Raw genomic sequence first — 24788 nt, 5'->3', positions numbered from 1 at the left:
AGTTTTTCTTCTATCTCAAAATATTGTAGAAAACATACGTACAGTAGTGATAAAGGTTCAAGATATTACAACTACGAATATTTGTAAGCCACCTGGATCTCCTTGGTCGGAAGAAATTATTCTTATTGCTGAACATCCCACAATTTATTGGGGACTTTAATAGTCTCTATGAACAGTGGAATTATGCTCGAAACAACAAATGTGGCAAAAAACTTGTTGATTGGATCTAACTAAATAATCTTCACTTAAATTAAGGGGATAAAAATCCCTTATTGTTTTTCAGCCAGTATGCGAAACTCTAAGATCGAAAACTACGATCTAAGCATTTCATGCCGACGAACTATCAGCAAATCCAAGCGTAAGTGACCACTTGGTAGTACCACACCAAGGCAACTCGATGCAAAGGTGGAGCAAGCTCCCTCACTATTCTTGATATTTTCTCACAATGTAAAAACACACAGCTCCTAGGAGATGTAATACTGCTTTACATTATGAGGAGAGGTCACTACCACTGGTTTCAACCTTTTTTTTTAGGTCTCATCAGTGAGTAGCTAGACCTAGAAAATCTTCTAGGGTAGTTTTAATACTCAAAGTTTTTTTAAAAAAAACTTTGACTAGTTTTAATATGTCTTCCTCTTCAAACACAGAGGAAATAATGCGCATTACTATCCTTTATGTACAAGGCATCAGTGAACGTATAGCAAAAGTTTTAAACCACTGAATAGTTTTGTTGCCTTTCAACCGTTTAGAAAAATCTCCACCTTTCTTCCTTCTCATAAGGACAAGCTTCCACATCTTAATCATCCAGGTGTCTACCAGATTCCATGCTCTTGTGGATTATCTTATTTCGGACAAACGGGAAGATCTGTCTCTATTCGGCTAGAAGAACACCAATCTTATATTGAATACTTTAAACCTAAAAAGTCTGCACTTGCAGAACATGCCCTCTTCACTAAACACAGAGTTTATTGGAGAAAGACAAGAGTTCTTCACAAAAGTCAGTTTCTCATGGAACGCCTTTATAAAGAAACATGTGAAACTCTACTTCATTCTCCTAACTTAAACAGATCCGACGGCTTACGTCTATTCAGAGCACAAAAAACATTGTTTGTCAAACAGTGTTTTTTGTGCTCTGAAGATGCTGGTTATAATACCAGCGAAATATCAGCATCAAGTTAATAAATTAATTATTTACTTAGTTTCTGTGTTCTATTATACCGTTAAAATAATAAACAACATCTTTTAAAACTTGTTTCATTTAGCAATTTTTCTAAGTAATTACTCCATACTTAAGGATATCTTTTTCTCCTGTTTTCATGTCACCTTTATCATCTCTAACTCCTTTAACAGCACTCTTTCCTCCATTTCTAAGCTTCTTGAATATCTTACTACCTTCTTGATATTTATTTTCTATGTTCTTGCCAAAGGCCTCCCATGACTTTTGTTTAACTAGTTTTACAGCGTTTAACTTTCTTTTATTTATCTCTGTATTCCCTAAGAGCAGAAGCTGACTTATTTGCCAGGAACTTTTGATATGCTTTCTTCTTTTCCTTCATTGCCTCTTTAACTTCCTGTGTCCACCACGGAGTTCTGATTTTTCTATCCTTGCAGACAACCTCACCACATGCCTCTGGTTGAATCACTCAGGGTTTTCTTCAGGGCTTGCCACTGAATCTCCAAGGTTATGAATCTTTACTTGACTTAAAGTGGAAATTTAATAATATAATTTATAATATAATAAAATATCGAGTGAAAATTTTATAATAAAATTTCAACTGTTGACAAATTATAAAAGTAATTGTGTACAAATGCTAATTAAATGTGTTAAAAGGAAGGGATTATAGTGATCAGACTATGGGAGGGAAGAAAAAAAAATTTTAATTAATTGAGAGTAGTTACAAAATTACATTTTTGCAGTTACCTAAAAAAGCAGGAACCAACATTTGGGAACAAGTTGCAATCTCACAAGAAACCTCTAATATTAGAGGGCTTGTCATATCGTAGAAGACTGAGCATCACAGGCTTTCTAAATGGCCAGCAGCAAAGAGAATTAATATTGCAAACGTTACTAGTATGCAAAAAAAAAAAAAAAAAAAAGGTTTGAGCAGGTTTGATTTTTACAAGTTTTCCTGTTATGTTTGAAGAGAGACGAATTGAGAAATAATCCTGGACAAAAGAGTTTTGAGAGACTGGAAAAAAAAGAAAAAAAAAGCCTGTAATATCAGTAGGTTAATTGTGGAACGGTACACACTTATGTGCCCTAAGCTCAAAACTATCAGCATGCTTGAAAGATCTTGAGATGTTATGCTATCTGGCAGATTATTTCTTCTGAAAAGTTGCTTAATGGAGAGAAGCGTAAAATATAAGAGAGCCATTTAATTTGCCCTTGAATCCAATAAAAAATTTATAAAGAACTATAGAAAAAAAAAGCCAACCATAGTATACTTACCTCATTCTTCAAAAAAATGAAATCTTCTTGGTCAGCTAGTTTTTCTTCATTTGATTATATATTATTATTCATGCCTTATATTTAAAAAATGTGCATGTTAGAATAATGTCATTTACCTTTTGAAAATAGCAATAGAAAATCACAATGTTCAAATTTTGGTAGGAATAAATGGAGTTTGCAAAAGTTGAGTAACCTAACCTTATTTTTCGTCTTATTTATACATTATAATATTTTCAGTAATATAACCCTTTTACACAAAAGGGGAGAAAAATCAGTGAAATAACTTGATTTGTTCATTCCTGATATGAGGAATATCTAGTCACCGAGTATTCAGCTGTCAAGTAGTCAACTACCCTATAAAGTAATGTGTTAAAAATTAAATTAAAAAAATTGCACAATAAAGTTTATAATGTTACTTATGCTTAGTATTAAATGAAGGTAATTAACATTGACTATAGTTCACATTAAATGCTTAGACACTAATCATTTCACCAAACACTTGAACATTCCACAATACTGTGGAATGTTCAAGTTTTAATTTGAACCCCCCCCCCCCCAAATCATGTACTAAACATTTTCTGTATCGGTCTTATTAAACCTGGTTAGTAACTTGAGTCTCTATGATATCCTCCCTATCAACCAACTTTCGTAACTCAAAAATCTTCAATCTCCCCTAATAAAGATCATATCATAGACTTGCCATCATCTTGGTCAGTTGCTTCTTGATCTTCTTAACCTCAGACCAAGCAGAAATTGTAATAACCTTTATATCTGCTTGTCAATGTGTTCTTCAATAACCAGATAATCCTTTGAGCTATTTTATCCACCCATATGTTATGGCTTTCGAAATTGAAATCCTTTGTCTAATCTGTTTCCTGATATGTATCCCCAAGGGGTGTTCAGGTTACTATGGGAGCACCACCTAATCTCCTAAGTGGCATACCACCTTAGATTAACTCTGCTGACATATTCTTGAATGCTAATAGTGTCAAGTTCCATTCTAATATCTTCATTTTTAATATGATTCTGCCATTGATACTATCAGTCCACTCCCTTAATTTTTCTGAAAACCCTCATATCTGTGGTCTGTAGTCTTTGATCAAGTGCTTTATTTCTAACCCAACTCTCAGATCCATAACTTAAAACTGGTTTGAACACTATCTTGTATACTGCTAGTTTGGTATTTTGGCTAATTTCTCTCTTATTCCATATAAATTTATTCGGCTGGCTACCCACCATACCAGTTTGCTTGTTCTGTTGTCTGCTTCCAGATTTTATCTGCCACTTTAACTGTGCCTAAATAGTTGAAATATTTGACTTGTTCTATAGGATCTCCATTCAGAATGCTGCTGATGTTCCTACCTATTTTCATAGTTTTGGTCTTTTTATTGTTGATTTTCATGCCAAATTTGTTACAGCTGTTATTCGATTTAGAGAATCATTTAGACTTGCACTAGATGTGTTTAGAAGTACAACATAATCTGCATAAAGCAAAGAGCCAAGTTTGACATCTCCAGTTCAGGCCTAATGCCACTTTCTTTCATAATGTGGTCCATATATGTGATAAATAAGAGTGGAGATAATGTACATTCTTGTCTTACTCCTGATTTTACATCAAACCATCTTTCAGTATTTCCTTCAATTCTAACTGCTAACTTAAGTATAGACTGTATTGCTCTGTAATGTTCCATTTGTCCCAAATTGTAATGTTTTGAAAAGCTTTTCTCTGGGAACTTTGTCATATTCCCATGATTTCTTAACTGTTTGTCTTAAAGTGAAAATCTGATCTTGACAACCTCTGTTTGGCCTGAACCTAGCTTGTTCTCTCCAAGTTTCTCGTCCACAATCTTTCTCAACTTGTTTTCAGGTATGTTTGCATAAATTTTATCTGGAACATTTAGTAAAGAAATTCCTGGTTATCTTTTCATCCTAAAATATATAACCTTACACTTGGCCACATTAAACAGGTAATCATTCTCCTTTGCTCATACTGTCAGTCTAAAGTTATCCTGCATGTTTTCTACTTCACCTTTATCAAACTTATTTTACCTAATTTTGCATTACCAACAAAAACATTTGGTTATTTCCACTCAAATCATTTCTTATATCATTCATGTACAAATTAAATAGCAGTGGCACACATAGAGAGCCTTGCCTCACACTGCTAGTTACGTACCTTTTTGTAGACTGAACTTTCCCGTAATCTGTTCTGAAATTTATCCCTCAGCTATCCTCTTATATCATAAGAAGGTAGCTGATCCATATCACTAGCTTCATATCCATCTATGTGAGCTCTGATTTATGTAACAAAATTCAATGCTGTATCCTTTTAGTCTGGCATCACATAGCATTCCTTTTTTTCATCTCGCCTCTAATTTTATCATAAAAAGTAAATTATGAAATAATTGTTCAAAAAAACTGTTGTTTATGTGAAGTATTATATTCTTATTCACCTACTACCTACTCCTGAAGTGTTGGTCAGTCTGTAATTTGCTACATCTGTTTTGGAGCTTCCTTTATGCATTATTTTTCCTCCTTCCACCCTTATCAGTATTTCCACATCAGTCCCTGTCACCTGTTACTGCAGTATCTCCACCTGGATTGATGAACCCTTGCAAATTGTTCACTCCATAATTCAGCTATTTCATCTGTTTCTGCATTACCCTGCCATAGTTGTTCTTCCTTTTATTAGGTCACACAGCTAATTTCCTCTCATACTCTGATTTTGCCTTCCTTATGATGGCTCTTGTGTGCATTTGGTACTATTCATGAGCTTGCTGACCACTTTTCTCTTTTAAATTCCCTTCACAACTTTGTTTTTTACAGTTCCTGATTAATGATGCTACTCATAGATTTAATCCACCAATTTATCTTTCTGCTCAGGTGGGAAGTGAAGTTAACCTCTGACTGGATCATGACAGCAAGGTGGCACTTTAGTAATAGATAAACTTCTGATGCAGTCATCAGATCTACCTCTATAACTCCCTGGTACCTTCCATCTGTGTCACCCATATGAAGTTCCCTATAATAATTGTTCACCCCCCCCAACCCCGTATTGTTCATTATTGCTGAAGCATACCATCTACATCTTCCTTTGCATTCTTTGGCCTGTTGGTGTCTGTCTCTCGCATAGCCTGAAATGAACAACCTGCTAAACCTCAACTGTTTTTTGACTGCAATTCATCTATAACCCCCCCTCCTAATCCTGTCTTCTGTCTTTGAAAACACTAACCTTCATATTCTATCCCAGTGACTATATCTTCTGTCAACCACATCTCATTAATGTTTATAATGGGAAAAGGGTTAATTGTGGATCTTGTATGTTAAATGTTATTTTAAATTTCTTATAATTGTACTCAGCCTTTGAAAAGATTAATGGTGTATCCAAATTATAATCATTAGTAATATCTAATCATTCAGATATATCACATAATTATATAAGAAATCTATTAGGTTGGCTGATAGCAAGTGGGAAGGAATGGCTTTTTACAAGAAAATCTGATATATTGTGTTAGAAAGAAACTTTACAAAACATCAAGTTTTTAGCGTACATTGAAGTATTTTTAGATAAAAATGTAGTATAGCGATAAATAGTATTTTAATATATTGAAATGGTGCTAATTATGAGAATAACTGGCGGAGTATGTAACATTAGTTGTATGGATTTTATGAGAATGAAAATTTTGGCCTTCAATTGGTGATGTTTTTTGATATGTTGATCTCTGTTTAAGTGGATAAAATCTTGTATTTCATCAATTAACATGAGTGTGAACTATTAATTTGGATAAATGGAATAACTTTCATTAGATTATGAAAGTTATTCTCTTATGAGCTATCAGCCTTTATTAGATTGATCAGCTTAATACAATTACCATAACATGGATTCCATGGGAGCAGGTACACACACATGCTTAATGCATTTTTTCAATAGTTACCTTGGATGACCAGCAGATACTATGTGCAAAACAGCTAACACCATGTCATCTCCCAGGTGCTCAGTTTATGTTGAAAATTCAGGAGGCCAGTTAAGGTAAAGTATGTTAGTCATCTTTGTCCATTGTCCTGGAAGTGACTTATTTTGAAGGGATATAACTGGTTGGCAATAGTATAAGTAGCCTGTGTCTGTTCAGATGTTGCTCCTCTGGTATCTAGAGGAACTGATGTGTATCCAGAACATATTTTCCACCATTAGAGTATTATTACTGGACTTTAGCTGGAGATTTGGGTTTAAATCCTGACTGAGATATGAGGACTTTTATAAAGGGTGTTTTTCAACTAAAGGTAATTGGCTGTCTTGTGTGGAGATGGCAGGGTTTTTGCTCCTGGAAACTCTGGTTTTTCAGTTTACAAAAAAGATGCAAACCAACCAGTACAGTTGATATGCTATTAACAGGCATAAGAGGGTAGTATATTATGTACTAGCCTTTTACCCTTAATTGCTTTGGCTGGAATTCTAACTAAATCAAACTATACTGTGCAACCTTTTTTTCTACTCTTTCAATGTCTCTGTTTGTATGTACACTGTATCTAGAATTTCATATTTTTAAATAACAGGAAACTCAATACAGGTGTCTATTATATCCCATCTGCAATATGGTCTATGATATCCAGTATGTTCTTTTGTGTTGCACTTCCATATGACTGACTAATTGCAGCCACCTCTGACTGCAGGACTGCCATTAGTTGGACATTGCCTGATTGTCATGTCATTCTCAATGCTTTCTAAACATTCTGCACAAACAGGATAGCAAGTTCTGTGATGCTTGCATCAGTGTATGGTAGCCTAGCACAGACTATCATGCCATGCTTTTGCACACTTTGAATTGTCTGAATTTACACCTTCCTTTTGCTCTACATCAATAGCAAGGATAAGGAACTGACGGAAAGCATTTACAGACTCCTGGTGTTCCTGGTGGAACCTGGGAAAAGAAGAAGACACTGTCTTTTGATAGTATCTGCTTACTTGCATTTTATAGTCTTCAATGGCTTTCTAATAAAACAGCAGAGTCCATTGACTTTGCCATATAGTTAACACCCAATAAACCAGTAATTTGTACAAAATGTAGTTTTTTTATATAAAGTTTCTTGAAAAGCAGGGGATTGTATTCATTAGTAAACATTATGGGGAAAGCTGTTCCAAAGAATATCATAGATGGAATGAAGGAAGAAGGTGAAGTTGGTTAAATGTGCTTGGGTTTGAACTATGTATCATGCAAGAATTTGACCAGAGGAGAGCAGATGTAAAATGAAAGCTTAAGTTTTACCAATGGTGGTGATGGGCAAGCCATTTGCTAGCTCAGTTTGCTTGTGTATGTATGTATGTATGTGTGATCTCTATATCCAGTTTCTGTACAATGGTTGAAAGAGTGGTTATCTTCTAGAGAATTTTTCCTGAAGCAAGTGAAGATTTCTGCAAAGAGTGGAATGACATAGTCTTTGTCAATAGATGCAGAGTGTTCTGGATTTATCACAAATTATGTATTACCAATAAGGATGTAAATAACCTATGAAAGTGTTTGGTTTTATATGAAGTTAGTACTTACTTTGTGAATTTTAGGAACACAGTAAAGGAAAACTGTAAATAAATACAAAGAATAGAAGCTCGATCTGACATCCCAAGAAAATTTTGTGTTATTCTGTAAGTGATAGGTAACATGGCTGTTATAGAAAGCATGGATAGTTGGATTATCATTCTGGTTTAGGTTGGAAAAATCTGTTGATACGGAAATATTCAAGTACAGAGATGAGGGAATAGGGCATTATGAGGACTGGAATATTATTGGGAGAAGTTGAGGGAATTAAGTGCAAAGATTTGTGGAAAAGAGGTGAGATGTTTAAGCTAGCGAGCAATTCTATCAGATTAATACATTGAGATTGTAAAAAGAGTGAAAGAACAAGAAGCATTTTTGGAAGTTAGGTAAAGATGTGGTGAGGAGGGAGTTTGCAGAGTAAATTTTTTACATAGAGATGGAACACATTACCACAATTCATTGTGAAAGCTGGAATTAAGGAGATTTAAGGTTCACAGTGATAGCTATTATTATTTACACGGACCTTCTATGGTGACTGCTAACTCCATGGATGTTACGGCTATAATAATATTTTCTCATCAACATGATTATATTATTACTTTTATCACTGAACAATAACTCATGGAGGAGAGTTTTATCTTTGTATAGTCTTTAAAGGCTTTCTGATGAATCAGTGGAATCCATAAACTCCACTGTATCTATCGTTAACACCCAACAGAGCATTAATTTGTATGAAATCTTAGGGTTTTTGTTATCGACCAGTTTCTTGAAAAGCTGGAGATTGTATTCATTAGTATTAGAGCTAAATGCAGTCAACATAGTTGGCTGCATTTAGCCAAACAGCAACATTAGGACTGTAAATGAGATTTATAAATTTGTAGAACAGTTGCACTTATATTGTTTTTTAGGTGGTCCTTCTAATAAAATCAAAGGAATTATATCTGCATTTATATTGTTTCAGCCAACAGCAGGTAACAATAGCAGTAATAAGTTATCTTTATGACTTATTCCTGACACATTATGTTAGAAAACTTATTCTGAATTGATAATGTCATTTGATTTAGAAAGACTTGCATTGGAAACTTGTCCATTATGCAAAGAACCTTTATAAGGATTTTTCATCTGAAGGTAAGATCTAGGATGTTTAAGGGTCAAAGCTGTATAACTGAGAGGAGACCTCCACATAGCCTTTAAAGGAATGCGGAGAACTGACCAGAGCTTCTGACCTAATGTCCAATCCTCACCTTCTCATAGTGCATCCTGTTGGTATCTACCTGGATACCGAATGAGCGAGGATGGGTTGGCAATTTGGGATTTAGCTGACCAAATTGTATTCTTATTGGCTGAAGCCAAAATACAAAAATGATGGTATAACATGACAAAATTTCATGCTGGCTGGGGCATCGCCCAATTAAACAAGGCCCCCCTGTTGTTTTCGCCAGGGTGAACAGCAAAAAGTCAGTTACTGGAACAAATCTGAAATCACACCCCAACTCAACATCACCAGAGTTAAAGATTGGTACTATCAACATAAGAAGCCTGAATGGCAAAGAAATGGAGCTAGCTGATGAATTAGATAAGTACCAGATCGACATATTAGGGGTGACTGAAACAAAAAAGACAAACACTGGTGAGATCTTTTTGAGCAATAAATACAAAATATTATATTCAGGCAATGACAATCAAGGAAAAGGAGTAGCCATTGTATTCAACACAAAATACGAAGCTAATCTTCTTGAATGGCAGGCAGTCTGAAGTAGAGTGATGTGGGCAAATATCAGAATGGGAAACTGGACAAAGAGACTTGTTTGTGCTTATGGTCCCACAGATGGTTCTACTAAGGTAAAAGTGGAGGAATTTTTTGATTCTTTAGAGAAAAACTGACACATTGAAAAAGGAAAGGTCCTTGTTGGGGATCTAAATATCAGAGTAGGAAATGATTGTCAGACATACCAAAATATTTTTTGGAAAATTTGCAGAAAAGAACAAAGCTAATAATAATGGATTGTTCCAACATAAAAATGTGCACAAATTCACATGAAGAGAAGAGTCAAGGAATAAGAAAAGTCTCATTGACTATGTTATTGTTGATAGTGATATTTTCTCCCTGGTGTAGGACACCCGGGTGTACAGAGGATTTGAAATTGGAAGTGATCACTATTTAGTCTTGAACAGGATAAAATTGAATTTCATAATGAAAAGATTGATATGCAAGAAAGTTTTAAAGCAAATAAAAGTTGATCAACTCTCAGATGTGAACTGCAGACTAAAATACACAAAGATTATTGAAGAAAAAATGAAAGAGTTTGAGAATGGAAACCAAACCTTGGAGATTCAGTGGCAAGCCTTCAAGAAAATCCTGATTGATTCAGCCAGAGGCATGTGGTGTGGTTGTCTGCAAGGATAGAAAAATCAGAACTCCATGGTGGACACAGGAAGTTAAAGAGGCAGTGAAGGAAAAGAAGAAAGCATATCAAAAGTTCCTGGCAAATAAGTCAGCTTTTGTTCTTAGAGAATACAGAGACAAATGTAAGAAAGCAAAACACTGTGTAAAACTAGTAAGACAAAAGTCATGGGAGGACTTTGGCAAGAACATAGAAAATAAATATCAAGAAGGTAGTAAGATATTCTGGAGGTTGTTGAAGAAGCTTAGAAATGGAGGAAAGAGTGCTGTAAAAGGAGTTAGAGATGATAAAGGTGACATAAAAACAGAAGAAAAAGATATCCTTGAAGTATGGAGTAATTACTTTGAAAAATTGCTAAATGAAACAAGCAGTGATAGCAATTCACTGCATAGATCAGAAAGCTTGGACAGAGGGACGAATTCCCAATGATTGGAGTAGAGCTCAAATTGTACCCATATATAAAAAGGGAAATTAAACTGAATGTGAGAATTACAGAGGTATTTCCCTACTGAGTGTTCCTGGCAAGATCTATGCAAGTATACTTGAAAAACGGTTCAGAAGAATTGTGAAAGAAAAGCTTGGTGAAGAACAAGCTGGATTCAGGCCAAATAAAGGCTGTCAGGATCAGATCTTCACTTTACAACAAATAGTTGAGAAAGCATGGGAATATAACAAAGATCTGTATTTAAGTTTTGTCGATCTGGAAAAGGCATATGACAAGGTGTCAAGAGAGAAGCTATTCAATACGCTACAGTTATATGGTGTCGATGGGACATTATATGAAGCAATACTTAGTCTTTATTTGAGTATAAGGCAGCAGTTAGAATTAAAGGAAGTACAGGAAGATGGTTTAATGTTAAATCTGGTGTGAAACAAGGATATACATTATCCCCTTTGTTATTCATTATCTATATGGATCACGTTATGAAGGAAAGTGGTAGTAAACATGATATCAAAATTGGGGATGATAATGCTATCTCATTGCTATATCCGGACGATGTTATACTTCTAAATAAATCCGCTACAAGTTTGCAAGATTCCCTGACTAAGAAGGTCAGCAATAAAAAGTCAAAGGCAATGAAAATAGGCAGAATCATTGAAAATGTCAACTGTGTTGTGAATGGAGAACCTGTGGAACAAGTAAAACATTTCAGCTACTTAGGCACGATTTTTACTGAAGATAGTAAAAATATTGAAATAGACAACAGAATCAACAAAGCTGGTATGGTAGGAAGTCAATTGAATAAATTCATATGGAATAAGAGAGAAATTAGTTGGAACACTAAATTAGTGTATACAAGACAGTGTTCAAACCAGTTTTGACTTATGGATCTGAGAGCTGAGTCAGAAGTAAAACACTTGACCAAAGACTAGAGACCACAGATATGAGAGTCCTGAGAAAGATTAGAGGCATGAATAGATAGCATCAATGGCAATATCACGAGGATATTAGGAAAGAACTTGACATTGTCGGTATCCAGGAGTGCGTTAGCAGAGCTAATCTCAGGTGGTATGGTCACTTAAACAGAATGGGCAAGGAAAGATTAGCAAAAGAAGTGTTCTCTGCCAGGTTGGCAGGAAAACGACCCAGAGGAAGACCAAGATATAGGTGGATTGATACGGTACAATATGCCTTAGACGACAAAAATATAAGATTTGATAATGATAATATTGGAGTCTTTACAAGTAACACAGTGATTTGGAGGAAATTTGTAGATAGGAATTTTGTAATGATGTAAATTTTTCATGTAGTACTATCATATCCTGTACACCCCTTGAGGGTACATGGCAGGAATTTGATGATGATGATTGTGTACAAACTGTTTTTAAAAATTTTTAACATTTTTAGTCTGGTTTGTTTATATATATATATATATATGTGTGTGTGTGTGTGTGTGTGTGTACTGTTATTAGATATGAATCAATGAATTACACACACATATTAGTTTTAATGTAATCTAACATTAATAAAGTAATTATTTCATTTCAGATATATGAGATTAGAAATTCCATTGCATATTGTTCCATCAACCCATGTTAGTGGTCCTTGTTTAGATGCCCTAGTACAGTTACCACAGATTCTTTGTCAAGAAGAAAATGATGCATACAGTCTTACTTGTCAGGTCACTGATCTTGATTTATTAACAAAGCTTCATAATGGCGCAGGTATATAATTAAATATTAAATTGTTTTACACAAATATTCATTTGTTATAATGTTCTGTATTTCTTTACCCTGCTTTGTCTTTTTTATTCTTTACTTAAGACTTAGCAAATTGTTGTAATTGGTCGATTGCTGCCATTTATTTACTTATGCTAGATCTTATGAGGGTGGACTATGAAAGTTCTTGGCCTAACAATGCAAAAACAAATTTATAATTTCAAATTTATTTTTATTTTTCAACATCTCCCTTAAGACTAATACATTTATACCAGCGATGCTGCAGTGCCCTATAGTGGTTCACAGTAAGATCTGCAAAATATCCCCTGCAATCACCTCTTGATTCGAAGAAAAACGCTGACCAGCAAGGAAGAGTTTTAGTTTTGGGAAGAGATAGATGTCACAGGGAGCCAAGTCTTGGGAATTGGGTGGATGTTCCAACAATTCATTGTGCAGATCCCTTAATTTTCCCATTACCAAAACACCATTGTGGGCAGGTGCATTGTCCTGATGAAAGATATTTTTTTTCTTCTGCAAACCGGGTCTTTTGTCACTAATTTTTTTGTGTAGTCTAGTTAAAAGATTGGAATAATATTTCCCGGTTATTGTTTTACCTTTTCAAGATAATTAATAAACAAATTGCCTTTAGCATCCCAAAACACCGATGCCATGACCTTTCCTGCTGATGGAACCCACTTTGTCTTCTTTGGCGCTGAACAACCGGCTTCTGTCCACTGTTTTGACTGCTGTTTGGATTCTGGTGTGTAATGGTGAATCCAAGTCTCATTCATATAATAAATTGATGCACAAAATCAGTTTTCTTCTTGTTAAAATGCCCCAAGCACTGTTCAGAGATTTTCATGCGAGTGCATTTTTGATCTGCTGTGAGCAAGCGTGGCACCCATCTTGTGCAAAGCTTTTTCATTTGCAACTCTTCATGCAAAATATATCCTACTTGTTCTTTTGAAATGCCTATAGTCTCGGTAATTTCACGCACTTTGACTCGCCCTTCATCCAGTACCATATCGTGCACCTGATCAATGATTTCTGGAGTTATTACACTTTTTTGGACGTCCTTCACGTGGATCATCTTCAAGGCTGGTACAGCCATGTTTAAACTTGGCAACCCATTTCTTAATTGTCGAAAACGAAGAAGAGTGCCCATAAACCATTATGAACTTCGAATGAATTTCTTTTGGCGTTAAACCTTCTTTTACAAAGAATTTTATAACAGCACGATACTCAATTTTATCCATTTCAAGGGATACAGACAACGCTCTTTCTTCAGACAGCTGTATAAAACAAATTGCTTGATAGAATGACTTGCAATTTCACATGAATGTTTATGACAGATGTGCCAACTTTTGAAAAAAAAATCTCTTGCCAATAGTGTTGCCATCTATGGTCGAGGCCGAGAACTTTTCCAACCGCCCTCATATGTTCTCGCACTCTATAGTCTAACAAATTTATTTGTTTTACAACGGTGCCAGTTAGACTATGTATTGAGTGCAAGATTATAAGATTTTAAAGTAAAGACAAAGCATATATAGTTTTTTTTCACTGCATATGTTAATCTTTATCTTTAATGAGTTGTGGCTTACATGTTGATCACTTAAACTTGATCTTATGGAGGTTCGAAGTTTTCAGGATAGTGCATTTCAGAATCAGTCCAATGTTAGTACTGGTAGAATGGCCTCAAACACATAGCGATTATTATATTTATACACAAATGTAAGAGGAGTATTCGAAACAAGAGAGCTGAGTTTGTTGCATTGATTTAGATGGTATGCCCAAAAATAATTGGAATAAGTGAAACTTGGTTGTCTGAGAAGATGTGTTATTGGGAATAGAATTAGAAGTATATATATAATTTTCAGGAAGGTTAAAAATGTGAATAGTGGTAGGGGCGGGGAAATGTTCAGGCAAATTAGTTGGGCATGTAAAAAGAAGGTGATCCTGATGGGAGACTTTAATTACAGGAATATAAACTGGAAGGAGGAGATAGTGTACGAAAACAAGGAGAGCAAGTTTGTGGAATTTCGAAAGATAAGTATCTTAAGCAACATGTGATTGAAGCAACTACAGGCTTTAATGTTTTGGATTTGGTGATAACTTCACAAGATGTAGTTGTTAATGAAGTGTTGACGCTGCCACCAGTTGGTGAGAGTGGTCATGAGGTACTTGTTTGGGAAGTGATGAAACAAGAAAAGGTCGCTGCCAAAAATGGATGCGTGTGGAAGTATAAAGCAGATGATTATAGGAAGATCTGTAGTCATTTAGCATCAGTACGTTGGGTAGATGAGTTGAGTAAAAAAGATGTTGACAATGCATGGAAAATCACAAGGCACTATATGACAAAAGCAATGTATGACTGCATACCAAGGGTTAAGCGAGTAAATAGAGTAGGAGTGAAATGGATGAATAGTGAAATTATGCAAGTTGTGCTGGAAAACAGAATGTTATGGAGGAGGTAGACCACTTCACTTGGTGGTGATCAGACCCATGAAGAGTATAAAGTGCAGACTAGAAAGTGACAAGCATGGTAAAGAAAGAAAAGATGCATTATGAGAGGAGATTGGTTGGTCAGGCCAAGGTTAACTCAAGGGAATTTTTCTGCTGCATGGCAAGCAAGAGGTAGAATAATTATAGCAGATTAACATTGGTGAATAGTCATGGCAGCTATCCACCAAGCTGCAAAGGATATGGTGGAATTATTGAACGAGCACTTTATCAGTGTATATCATACTGGTGTAAATGATGCAGTGAAATATATAGAAGAGAGGTAAAGGAGAATTGGAAGTGAAAGAAACAGGTGTATCAGATGTTAGTTGGGTTAGATATTAATAAGGCTGTGGGAATGGATGACATATTATCACGTATTCTTAAGGAATGTGCACCACTGTTGGCTATGCCTCTGACCTGATTATTTAATGAAAGTCTTACAGTGGGTAGGGTTCCGTTTCAGTTTTAGTGTATACATCTCTTCATTCCCACTGAAACCAAGATTGTGAAAAAGAAAGATCAATGATATCTTCCTAATCTGGAGTAACAGACTTAAGTCTTTAAAGAATTTCCTAGACCACTTCAACAGTCAACAGTTGGTTTCCTAGACCATTTCAACAATCAACAGTTGGTAGTGCATGCACCCTCATATCGAAAAATTCAATTTACTGCAGAATTAGAGATTGATGGCTCTCTTCTGTTCCTGGATGTCAAATTCACTCGTGTATCTGAGAAATTAAAAATCTCTATTTACAGGATACTAACTCACACCAATAGATATCTCCATGCACAGTCCCATCACTATCCACCTCAAAAACTTGGCATTATTTCTATGCTAGGCAGATGTGCTCACTCATTCACTCACTCACTCCTGAGAAGAAAATGGTTATTCAAAACAAACAGTTGATAAACTACTATTTAATCCACCTCCTCACTATATTGAAGATAGAAATAGTGAAAAAGGCTACATATCCTTACCATATATCAGTTCCGTTTCACCAAAATTAGCCAAAAGTTCTTAAAAAATATAACTTCTGGACTTCTTTTACTCCTCTACTTAAACTCCGTTCCTTGCTCAGTATACCCAAGCAAAAACATAACAACCTGAAATATCCCGGCATTTACTATATTTGATGCAACTGCAACATGGCTTATTTTGGCCAGACGGAAAAATCCATCGAATTATTTCTAGAGGAACATAAAAGAGACGTCACATATGGCAGAGCAAGTGCATTGTTGAACCATGTCCTGAATTCTGTTGACACTAATGATGAAAATTCTCTCATTTATCCAGTCACGTGGGACAAATCAGAACATATCTTTCAATGCTATGATGAACTGGAAGGAAGAGTTGTAGAATTTAAAGAAATCATCCTCAATTCAGTACTTCTCAACATTAACCTCAGCTATAATCCTTCAGACTGTCATTCAGCTATCCAGTGGGCATTCATGAGACCTTGAATACATGCACACACCCAAGAATGATGAGATACACAGAACAACTTCAGACATTAATGCTTTAACGTATAAATTTGTCTTTTACAATGTTTGTTGGTAGTTCCCTCATGTTATGCACTTGAAGAAATCTTCTAAGAAGACGAAACTAGTTGTGCAGTTTACTTAATTAAAATAGTTTTCTGTTTTTATCTCTCAGCTTATAGTCATTTAATCTATCTTAAAAAATATGTCTCTCAGCCGATGAAGGTAACAAGATCTTAGACATTTAACTCTGAAAACTTAAGAAAAATAAAATAAAAAGCTAGTTTAGTAATGACAGTATGGGTTTTCCAGGTTGTTGAGTTTTCAGTTGAATATGTTATTCTTTACAGCTGTCTTCTGTCTTAATTAACTTGATGTACTAGAATCACTGTTGCAATGCTTTATTAGTGCTAAATGATTAAGTGCATTATAATTCTAATTGATGTATGGAAAAACACTTATAAAATACTTTCCATATTCCACTTAGCCTTAATTCCTGATTCTGATTCAGTGAGCCATATGATCTAATCAATCAATCACTTCACTAGACTTTTTAAATATTCTTTTAGAATACCAATCTGTGGAGAACAATTTATTTCTGGCATGCACAACAACAGCTAATCCACTGGCATATTCATCATCCTGCATCATTAATGATGTTATGGTAATTGTATAGTGCAAACTTAGCATAGTGTTTTATATGAAGTTTATTAGATTAAAATGCGAATCTGGTGGGACAATTGGTTAGTGTATACATCTCTACAAATAACAGTTACAGGTTTGAATCCTTCACATGTTTCTAAACATTTATAGGTGGGAGATGATTTTATTTGCTCGGTGTGGACAACTGTCCTGCCTGGAGACCTAAAGTAGTTTGAAACAGTTTGTTTGATTTCTGTAGCAAGGTTTCTGAATTATGAAAAATTAAGTAAATAAATATAAATGAAAATAAAAACCCTTAGCCCATCCAGAGTAGTAATGCTCTATGATTTTGCAACCTTTTATCACACAAATCACTTTAAAAAATTGAAAACCAAAATGTAAGGCAGCTGCAGTGGATGATATTCAATTAGAAATGCTCAAAAATTGGAGGCACAGTATAACAGTTTTATAGAGGCTACATTGCATAATTCAGAAGGTTGAATTCTGAAAAACTGAAATGACAGAAGCAAAGCTCTCATAGTATACCAATCTGCAAAACAGCAAATAAACCTGAATGTGAGAATTACAGAGGCATTTCCATACTGAGACGAGCATATTTGAAAATAAGCTGAGAAAGGTTGTGCAACAAACTTGGGGCAGAAAAAGCTGGGTACAGGTCATATAGGTGGTTGTCAGGATCAGATTTTCATTTTATATCAAAAATTTGAGAAATCATGTTAATATAACCAGGATCTGTGTTTAAGTTTTGTAGATCTGGAAAAGGCATATAATGAGGTGCCAAGGGAAAAGCTGTTCAGAACACTTGATCAAATGCTATAGAGACCAGAGATATGAGAGTGCTGAGAAAAATTAGGGTAGTTAAGATGGCATCAGCAGAATTGTATTAAAAAATGAAGATATTATGGAAGGATTCTGACTTTTTTTCTTTAGCATTCAGATATGTTGTAAGCAGAGCTAAGCCAAAGCGAATATTTACTTAAATTGAATGAGAGAGGAAAAAGTAGTAAAACATTTGATGCCAGAATGGCATGAAAAGATCCTAAGGAAGATTAAGGTTTATGCCTCAGAAGACGGAAATATAAGATCTGACAATATTGGATCTGACAGATAACAGACTAGTTTAGAGGAAAATTGAAAATTACAGAGGAAAACTACATGATACATTGTTACAGGACACTATTACTGTCATAATATCTTATTACACCCCTTTAAGTGCATATGTCAGGAATTTGATGATGATAAAGTTGTCAGTTGTTGGAAGTGAAGGATATAGGAAGATGATTGATTGTAAAATCAGGTATAAGGTATGGGTGCATGCTATCCCAACTGTTATACTTTATCAATATGGATCACACTATGAAGGCAGTGGACTTTAAAGCCAACATCAGAAGTGGAGATATTAAACTCAGCTCTATTTTATGCAGATCATATTATGCTCCTAAATAAATCCAGTACAAGTCTTTGGAACTCATGAAGTAAATTGAATATAAATGAATTACCGTATATTATCGCGTATAATCTGATCCACGTATAATGCGAACTAGAAATTTTGTTTGAAAACTAGCCCTAAAATGCCATGTCCACGTATAACGCGATCTGTTAATCTTGTTCCATAACATTATAAATAATACAATACGAATTAACGAAAGAAATATTTATATTAAAACAAAATGTCAAAATCCTTTAAATTCTTCTTCATCTTTTGAGCCATCAAACATTTCATTTATAAATTCATCTGTAGGGTCATCAGTGTAGCAGTTGTCATCATCGTCTTCATGCTCTCCATTTTGTTGTGCGTCATCCTCACTTTTGTATATGACGTGATCTTCGGATCCATCTTGAATTACTTAAAATTATTTGAAATCCAAATTGAATTACTTATTCCACATTTAAGAAATGAGCGTTGAATCATTTCAGATGGTATCGAATCCCATGCTTCTATATCCAGCTGGTGACTAGGGTGATCTCAGGCTTCTGAAAATTCACACCCTTTGTCATCTTCACCAAACCAGATGACATCCATTCTCTCCATTTTTCACGTATGTGATCTTTAAATGGCTTATTCAAGCTGACATCAAGCAGCTGCAAAACGGAAGTTAGATCACCCGGTATGACTACTAGGTCTGTACGTAGCTCACGTGCTTTCTCTTTGCTTGCCTCTGTTAAATGTGCCCAGAACATATCCCAGATTAGCATGCTTTGTTGACGTAACAAGCTACCTGGACGTATGTTTCATACTTGATCCAGCCACAACTGTACACCTTCTTCATCCATCCAACCTTTATGATTGGCGCGAACAATTACACCTGGTGGAAATTTCATATGCTTCAGAAATTTTCTTCCTTTTAAATATCACTGTTGGCTTTAATTTGGTTCCGTCTGCCATGCATGCTAGAACAATGGTAAAATACGTTTTTTCATGTCCCGTTGTATTTATGAAGACACCCTTTTCACCAACTGAGTTTACTGTTCGATTCCCAGGCATATCAAAGTACATGGGCATCTCATCCATATTGCCAATTTGGGAAAGTTCATATCCGTGACACTTCCGTAATTTTATGATAAATTTATGGAAGGACTGCACTTTTTCTTCAAGCTGCTTTGGTAACTTCTGCGCAATTTTTATTCGGTGTCATAATGCTAATGCTTTGCGTTCCATAAATCTGTTGCACCACCCAGGCGAAGCAAGAAAAGATGAAATATCTGGTGTGTCCTTGAATTTACCATTCTTGAGTTGTAGAGCTCGAAAACAAATTGCATTTCTTGTTACTATAATGCATTCTTGTCGTTGCGTCAAAATCCATTCATTTAGCTCTTCTTCGAGTTCTGGAAAGGATGCTACATCTCCATGACAGGCACGTTTTGTTTTGGGGATTTTTTCAAGACTGTTTTTTTGCTTTCGCCAAAGCTAATATTACTCTCTGCTACACCAAATTCTCTCATAGCAACACTGTTATTATGTTCTTCTGCAAACTGTACGACACGCAATTTAAATCCTGCTTCAAAAGATGAACGTTTACGTTTCTGTTGGCTCATTTTCAGGCTAGGTTTGTTTAACTAATAATATTTAAAATGAACTGTGGTTAAACCGATATACCTAACTCCGCCCTATCTATCTCACTGTGCTCTATCATTCGGCGATGGAGCGCGCATCATATCTGCGCACAAAGCCAGTATTGTAAGTAGCTTTATGCGCAGATACGATGCGCACTCGGTCGCCGAATGTGAGTGGGTCAAATAGATTTGGTTGCATAGTCATTAGGTAGTATATGTGTGCAAGTCTAATAAGATGTTATATTTTTTAGGATCCGCATATAATGCGAACTCCTAACTTTAAGTAGTATTTTTTTCCGTAAATTTTTCGCATTATACATGATAATATACGGTATTCTTCTTTTTTACTATTAAGCACAAATGCTTATACGAGGGTGGTCTGAAAAGTTCTCAGCCTCGACCATAGATGGTAACACTATCGGCAAGATTTTTTTTTTTATAAGTTGGTAGATCTGTCATAAGCATCCGTGTGAAATTGCAAATCATTCTATCAAGTAGTTTGTTTTATACAGCTGTCTGAAGCAAAAGTGTTGTTTGTATCCCTTGAAATGGATAAAATTGAGTATGGTGCGGTTATAAAATTCTTTGTAAAAGAAGGTTTAATGCCAAAAGAAATTCATTCGAAGTTCATAAAAGTTTATGGGCTCTCTTCTCCTTCGTATTCGACAATTAAGAAATTGGTTGCCGAGTTTAAACATGGCTGTACCAGCCTTGAAGATGATCCACGTGAAGGACGTCCAAAAAAGTGTAATAACTCTAGAAATCATTGATCAGGTGTATGATGTGGTACTGGATGAAGGGCGAGTCAAAGTGCGTGAAATTACTGAGACTATAGGCATTTCAAAAGAACAAGTAGGATATATTTTGCATGAAGAATTGCAAATGAAAAAGCTTTGCGCAAGATGGGTGCCACGCTTGCTCACAGCAGATCAAAAACGCACTCGCATGAAAATCTCTGAACAGTGCTTGGGGCATTTTAACAAGAAGAAAACTGATTTTGTGCATCAATTTATTATATGGATGAGACATGGATTCACAATTACACACCAGAATCCAAACAGCAGTCAAAACAGTGGACAGAAGCCGGTTCTATGGCATCGGTGTTTTGGGATGCTAAAGGCATTTTGTTTATTAATTATCTTGAAAAGGGTAAAACAATAACCCGGGAAAATTATTCTGATATTTTAACCAGACTAGATGAAAAAAATTCATGAGAAAAGACCCGGTTTGCAGGAAAAAAAAAATCATCTTTCATGAGGACAATGAGCCTGCCCACAAAGGTGTTTTGGAAATGGGAAAATTAAGGGATCAACACTATGAGAATTGTTAGAACATCCACCCAATTCCCCAGATTTATCTCCCTCTGACTTCTATCTCTTCCCAAAGCTAAAACTTTTCCTCTGGTCAGCGTTTTTCTTTGAATCAAGAGGTGATTTGCAGCTGCAGAGGGATATTTTGCAGATTTTACTGAGAACCACTACAGGGATGGGTTAATGGTGCTGGAGCATCGCTGGAATAGATGCATTAGTCTTAAGGGAGATTATGTTGAAAAATAAAAATAATTTTGAAATTATAAATTCGTTTTTTCATTTAGACCGAGAACTTTTCAGACCACCCTCATAGTGCCTTAATTTTCAAAGACCATCCCACCATGTTTTCTGTGGTCTTTCTCTATTTTTCCCTTTGGTATCCAATTCTAATATTTTTTGTCCATCTGTTATCTTGCATTATTGTTATATGATTGCTGTTTTTGGTATCAATCATTTATTGGCTGTATTATAATTTTCTCAGATTTGTGAGTTCCAGATTTTGTTTAATATTGTTACATTTTCAATTGTTCTTAATGTTTTCATCTCAGTAGTTTCATTGATTTGTGTCATTTTTGTAGTTGCTGTATATGTCAGTATTGGTCAGATTACTCCTTTATAGATTCTTATTTTTGTTTCCTTGCTTTTGTTCTTATTCTTCCATTTTTTTTTTTTTTTTAATGTTATGTTATGTTGGGCCCATATACAAGAGGTTGACTGTTCAACCTATAGTACTTTAGTACCATATATGGGTAGTGGGATGGGAAAGGAGAAACTTTTGACATTCCATTTGAAAGCTTGTATATTGTATTCCTTGGGAAATACATCAGGGAGAAGACTGTTCTACAGTTCAGCAGTAGCAGGGATGAAGGAGGAGGAAAAGAAACTTGTTCTGTGGGTTTCAAGGTGTACTGTGAAGGGATGTTGGGCAGTGGCTGTACATGTTCTAATGGGTTTAGCACAGAGTGGGGGAATTATTGATGCTGTGTCAGATGAGCATTTTCCATGAAAATATTTGTAGAATATACAAATTGCAGAGACTAAATGTCTATGTAAAAGTGGAGGGAGTGAGTTGGTAAGAGATGGATCATTTATGAGTCTAATTGCTCTCCTCTGTATTGAGTCAAGCATTTTGAGGGAGCTTTTAGGAGCCCCCACTCCAAATCTGAGAACAGTATTCAATAGCTGGGCAGATTTGTGTTTTGTATAAGGTTAACGGCTGTTTTCAAGTGAAGTAACGTCTTGAGCAAAAGAGAAAGCCTAGTTTTTTGGCAGGCTGAGGATGCAATGGTTATGATGTGTTTAGGACAGGAGAGACCTGATGTCATGGTAATTCCAAGAAGAGAGATGTCATCTTGTCTGGGAATTTGAGTGTTATCAAAAATAATACTGGGGAAAAGGGTTCTTTTTTGTGGGAAATAAGACAGAACTGGGTTTTACTAGCGTTGAAGTTGACGAGGTTTTCTGAGCCCCATCGGAGAATGTTTTGGAGGTCTGAATTAAGGGAAGTTGTGATTGATGTTCTGTGGGTTGAAGTGAGTTGTGTAGGGAAAGGTTTATCAAATGAAAGGGAGGAGTGCAATGTGCTGTCATCTGCAAAACTGTGTATTGGGTTGTAGATCAACTGAAGTAGGTCATTGATGTACAGAAGGAAGAAGGTTGGTGAGAGAACTGAACCTTGTGGGACTCCAGCATTAGTTGGATGGTGGGAGGATAGGGAACCATCTATCATCACACATAGTGTGCGTTCAGACAGAAAGCTGGCAATTCATCTGCAGAAGTCCTGAGACAGTCCAAATGAGAAGTTTGCTTAGTAAGCCTTTGTGCCAGACCCCCAGTTAAAGGCTTTAGAGATATCAAGTGCAACTACTTGGGATTCGCTAAATTTTTCCATGGCATATGCCCAGAGATGGGTGATATATGAGAGCAGGTCACCTGTTGATCGGCATTGACAGAATTCGTACTGGTGGTCGCTTAATAGCTGGGTACCTACAAGGTAGAGTAGGAGTTGAGAATTGATAGTGTTCAAACCAGTTTTAACTTATGGATCTGAGAGCTGAGTCAGAAGTAAAACATTTGACCAAAGACTAGAGACCGCAGATATGAGAGTCCTCCTGAGAAAGATTATATGCGTGAATAGATGGCATCAATGGCAATATTATATTAAAAACGAGGATATTAGGAAAGAACTTGACATTGTCAACATCCAGGAATGCGTTAGCAGAGCTAATCTCAGGTGGTATGGTCACTTAAACAGAATGGGCGAAGAAAGATTAGCAAAACAAGTTCTCTGCCAGGTTGGCAGCAAAACGACCCAGAGGAAGACCAAGACATAGGTGAATTGATACGGTACAAAGTGCCTTAGACGATAGAAATATAAGATCTGATAATGTTGGAGTCTTGACAAGTAACAGGCTGATTTGGAGGAAAATTGTAGATAGGAAGTTAGTAATGATGTAATTTTTTTCATGTAGTACTATCATATCCTGTACACCCCTTGAGGGTACATGGCAGGAATTTGATGATGATGATGGTTTTCTCCATCATTTTAGATAGGATTTGAGGTGAGTGAGATAGGGCAGTAGTTAGATGGCAGCGATTTGTCACCTTTTTGGGAATGGGTTCAATATAGGCCAATTTCCAGGCTTTGGGATATATACCAGTGGAGTAAGAGAGTGTGTACAGACTGCATAGGATAGGAGTCAGTTCTGCTGCACAGACCATCAGGACAAGGAGCTTTTTTTGTCTAATTTTGACAACAGGTTTATGATCTCTTTCTGGCAGAAGGATACAGGGGGGCATTGTATGTTGGGCAGTTGGAATGACTTGGGGGTGGGGGTGGGGGGCATTTGCCATTGTCAGTTATGTGTGCATTGGAGGCAAAGTGTGAAGCCAGGAGATTAGCTTTTTCTGTGGGTGATGTTGCAATTGAGCCATCTGGGTGCGATAGGGGGTGGGAGTAGTGTAGGGCAAAAGTTGCGACCAATTGCTTTGGCAAGAGACCAAAAGGCATGGCTGCCACTAAGACAGGATGGAAGTTTCCTGCTTTTTGCCTGTTCAAATTCTGTTTTGGAATCATTGATAATTTTTTTGCATCTGTTTTGGGCTTCATTATAGGCACTGAAGGAGGATGGAGTTCTTAATTTGAGCCAGTTGTGGTATGCCTGATTTTTCATTTGTACAGTCTTGGCATATCTTTTGGAGAACCAGGATTTGGATAGGGGACGGCAGTTCAGAG

The 24788-nt window shown here is 35.9% G+C and overlaps 1 protein-coding gene across 2 annotated transcripts in view; it reads left to right on the top strand.

The window, feature by feature from the left end:
- LOC150102514 (lys-63-specific deubiquitinase BRCC36-like) overlaps positions 1-24788 on the top strand; it is a 143928-nt gene that overhangs the window by 99658 nt on the left and 19482 nt on the right. For both annotated transcript variants that reach the window (XM_090399200.1, XM_090399199.1), the window contains exon 6: positions 12376-12551. In XM_090399200.1, the coding sequence (XP_090255326.1) occupies positions 12376-12551 (176 nt within the window). The remainder of the gene's footprint in view (positions 1-12375; positions 12552-24788) is intronic.

This window comes from Typopeltis vanoorti, chromosome 10, assembly GCF_054136105.1.
Source record: "Typopeltis vanoorti isolate ZY-2024b chromosome 10, IOZ_Tvanoo_1.0, whole genome shotgun sequence".
Classification (NCBI taxonomy): Eukaryota; Metazoa; Arthropoda; class Arachnida; order Uropygi; family Thelyphonidae; genus Typopeltis; species Typopeltis vanoorti.
This window is presented reverse-complemented; position numbering and strand designations above follow the sequence as displayed.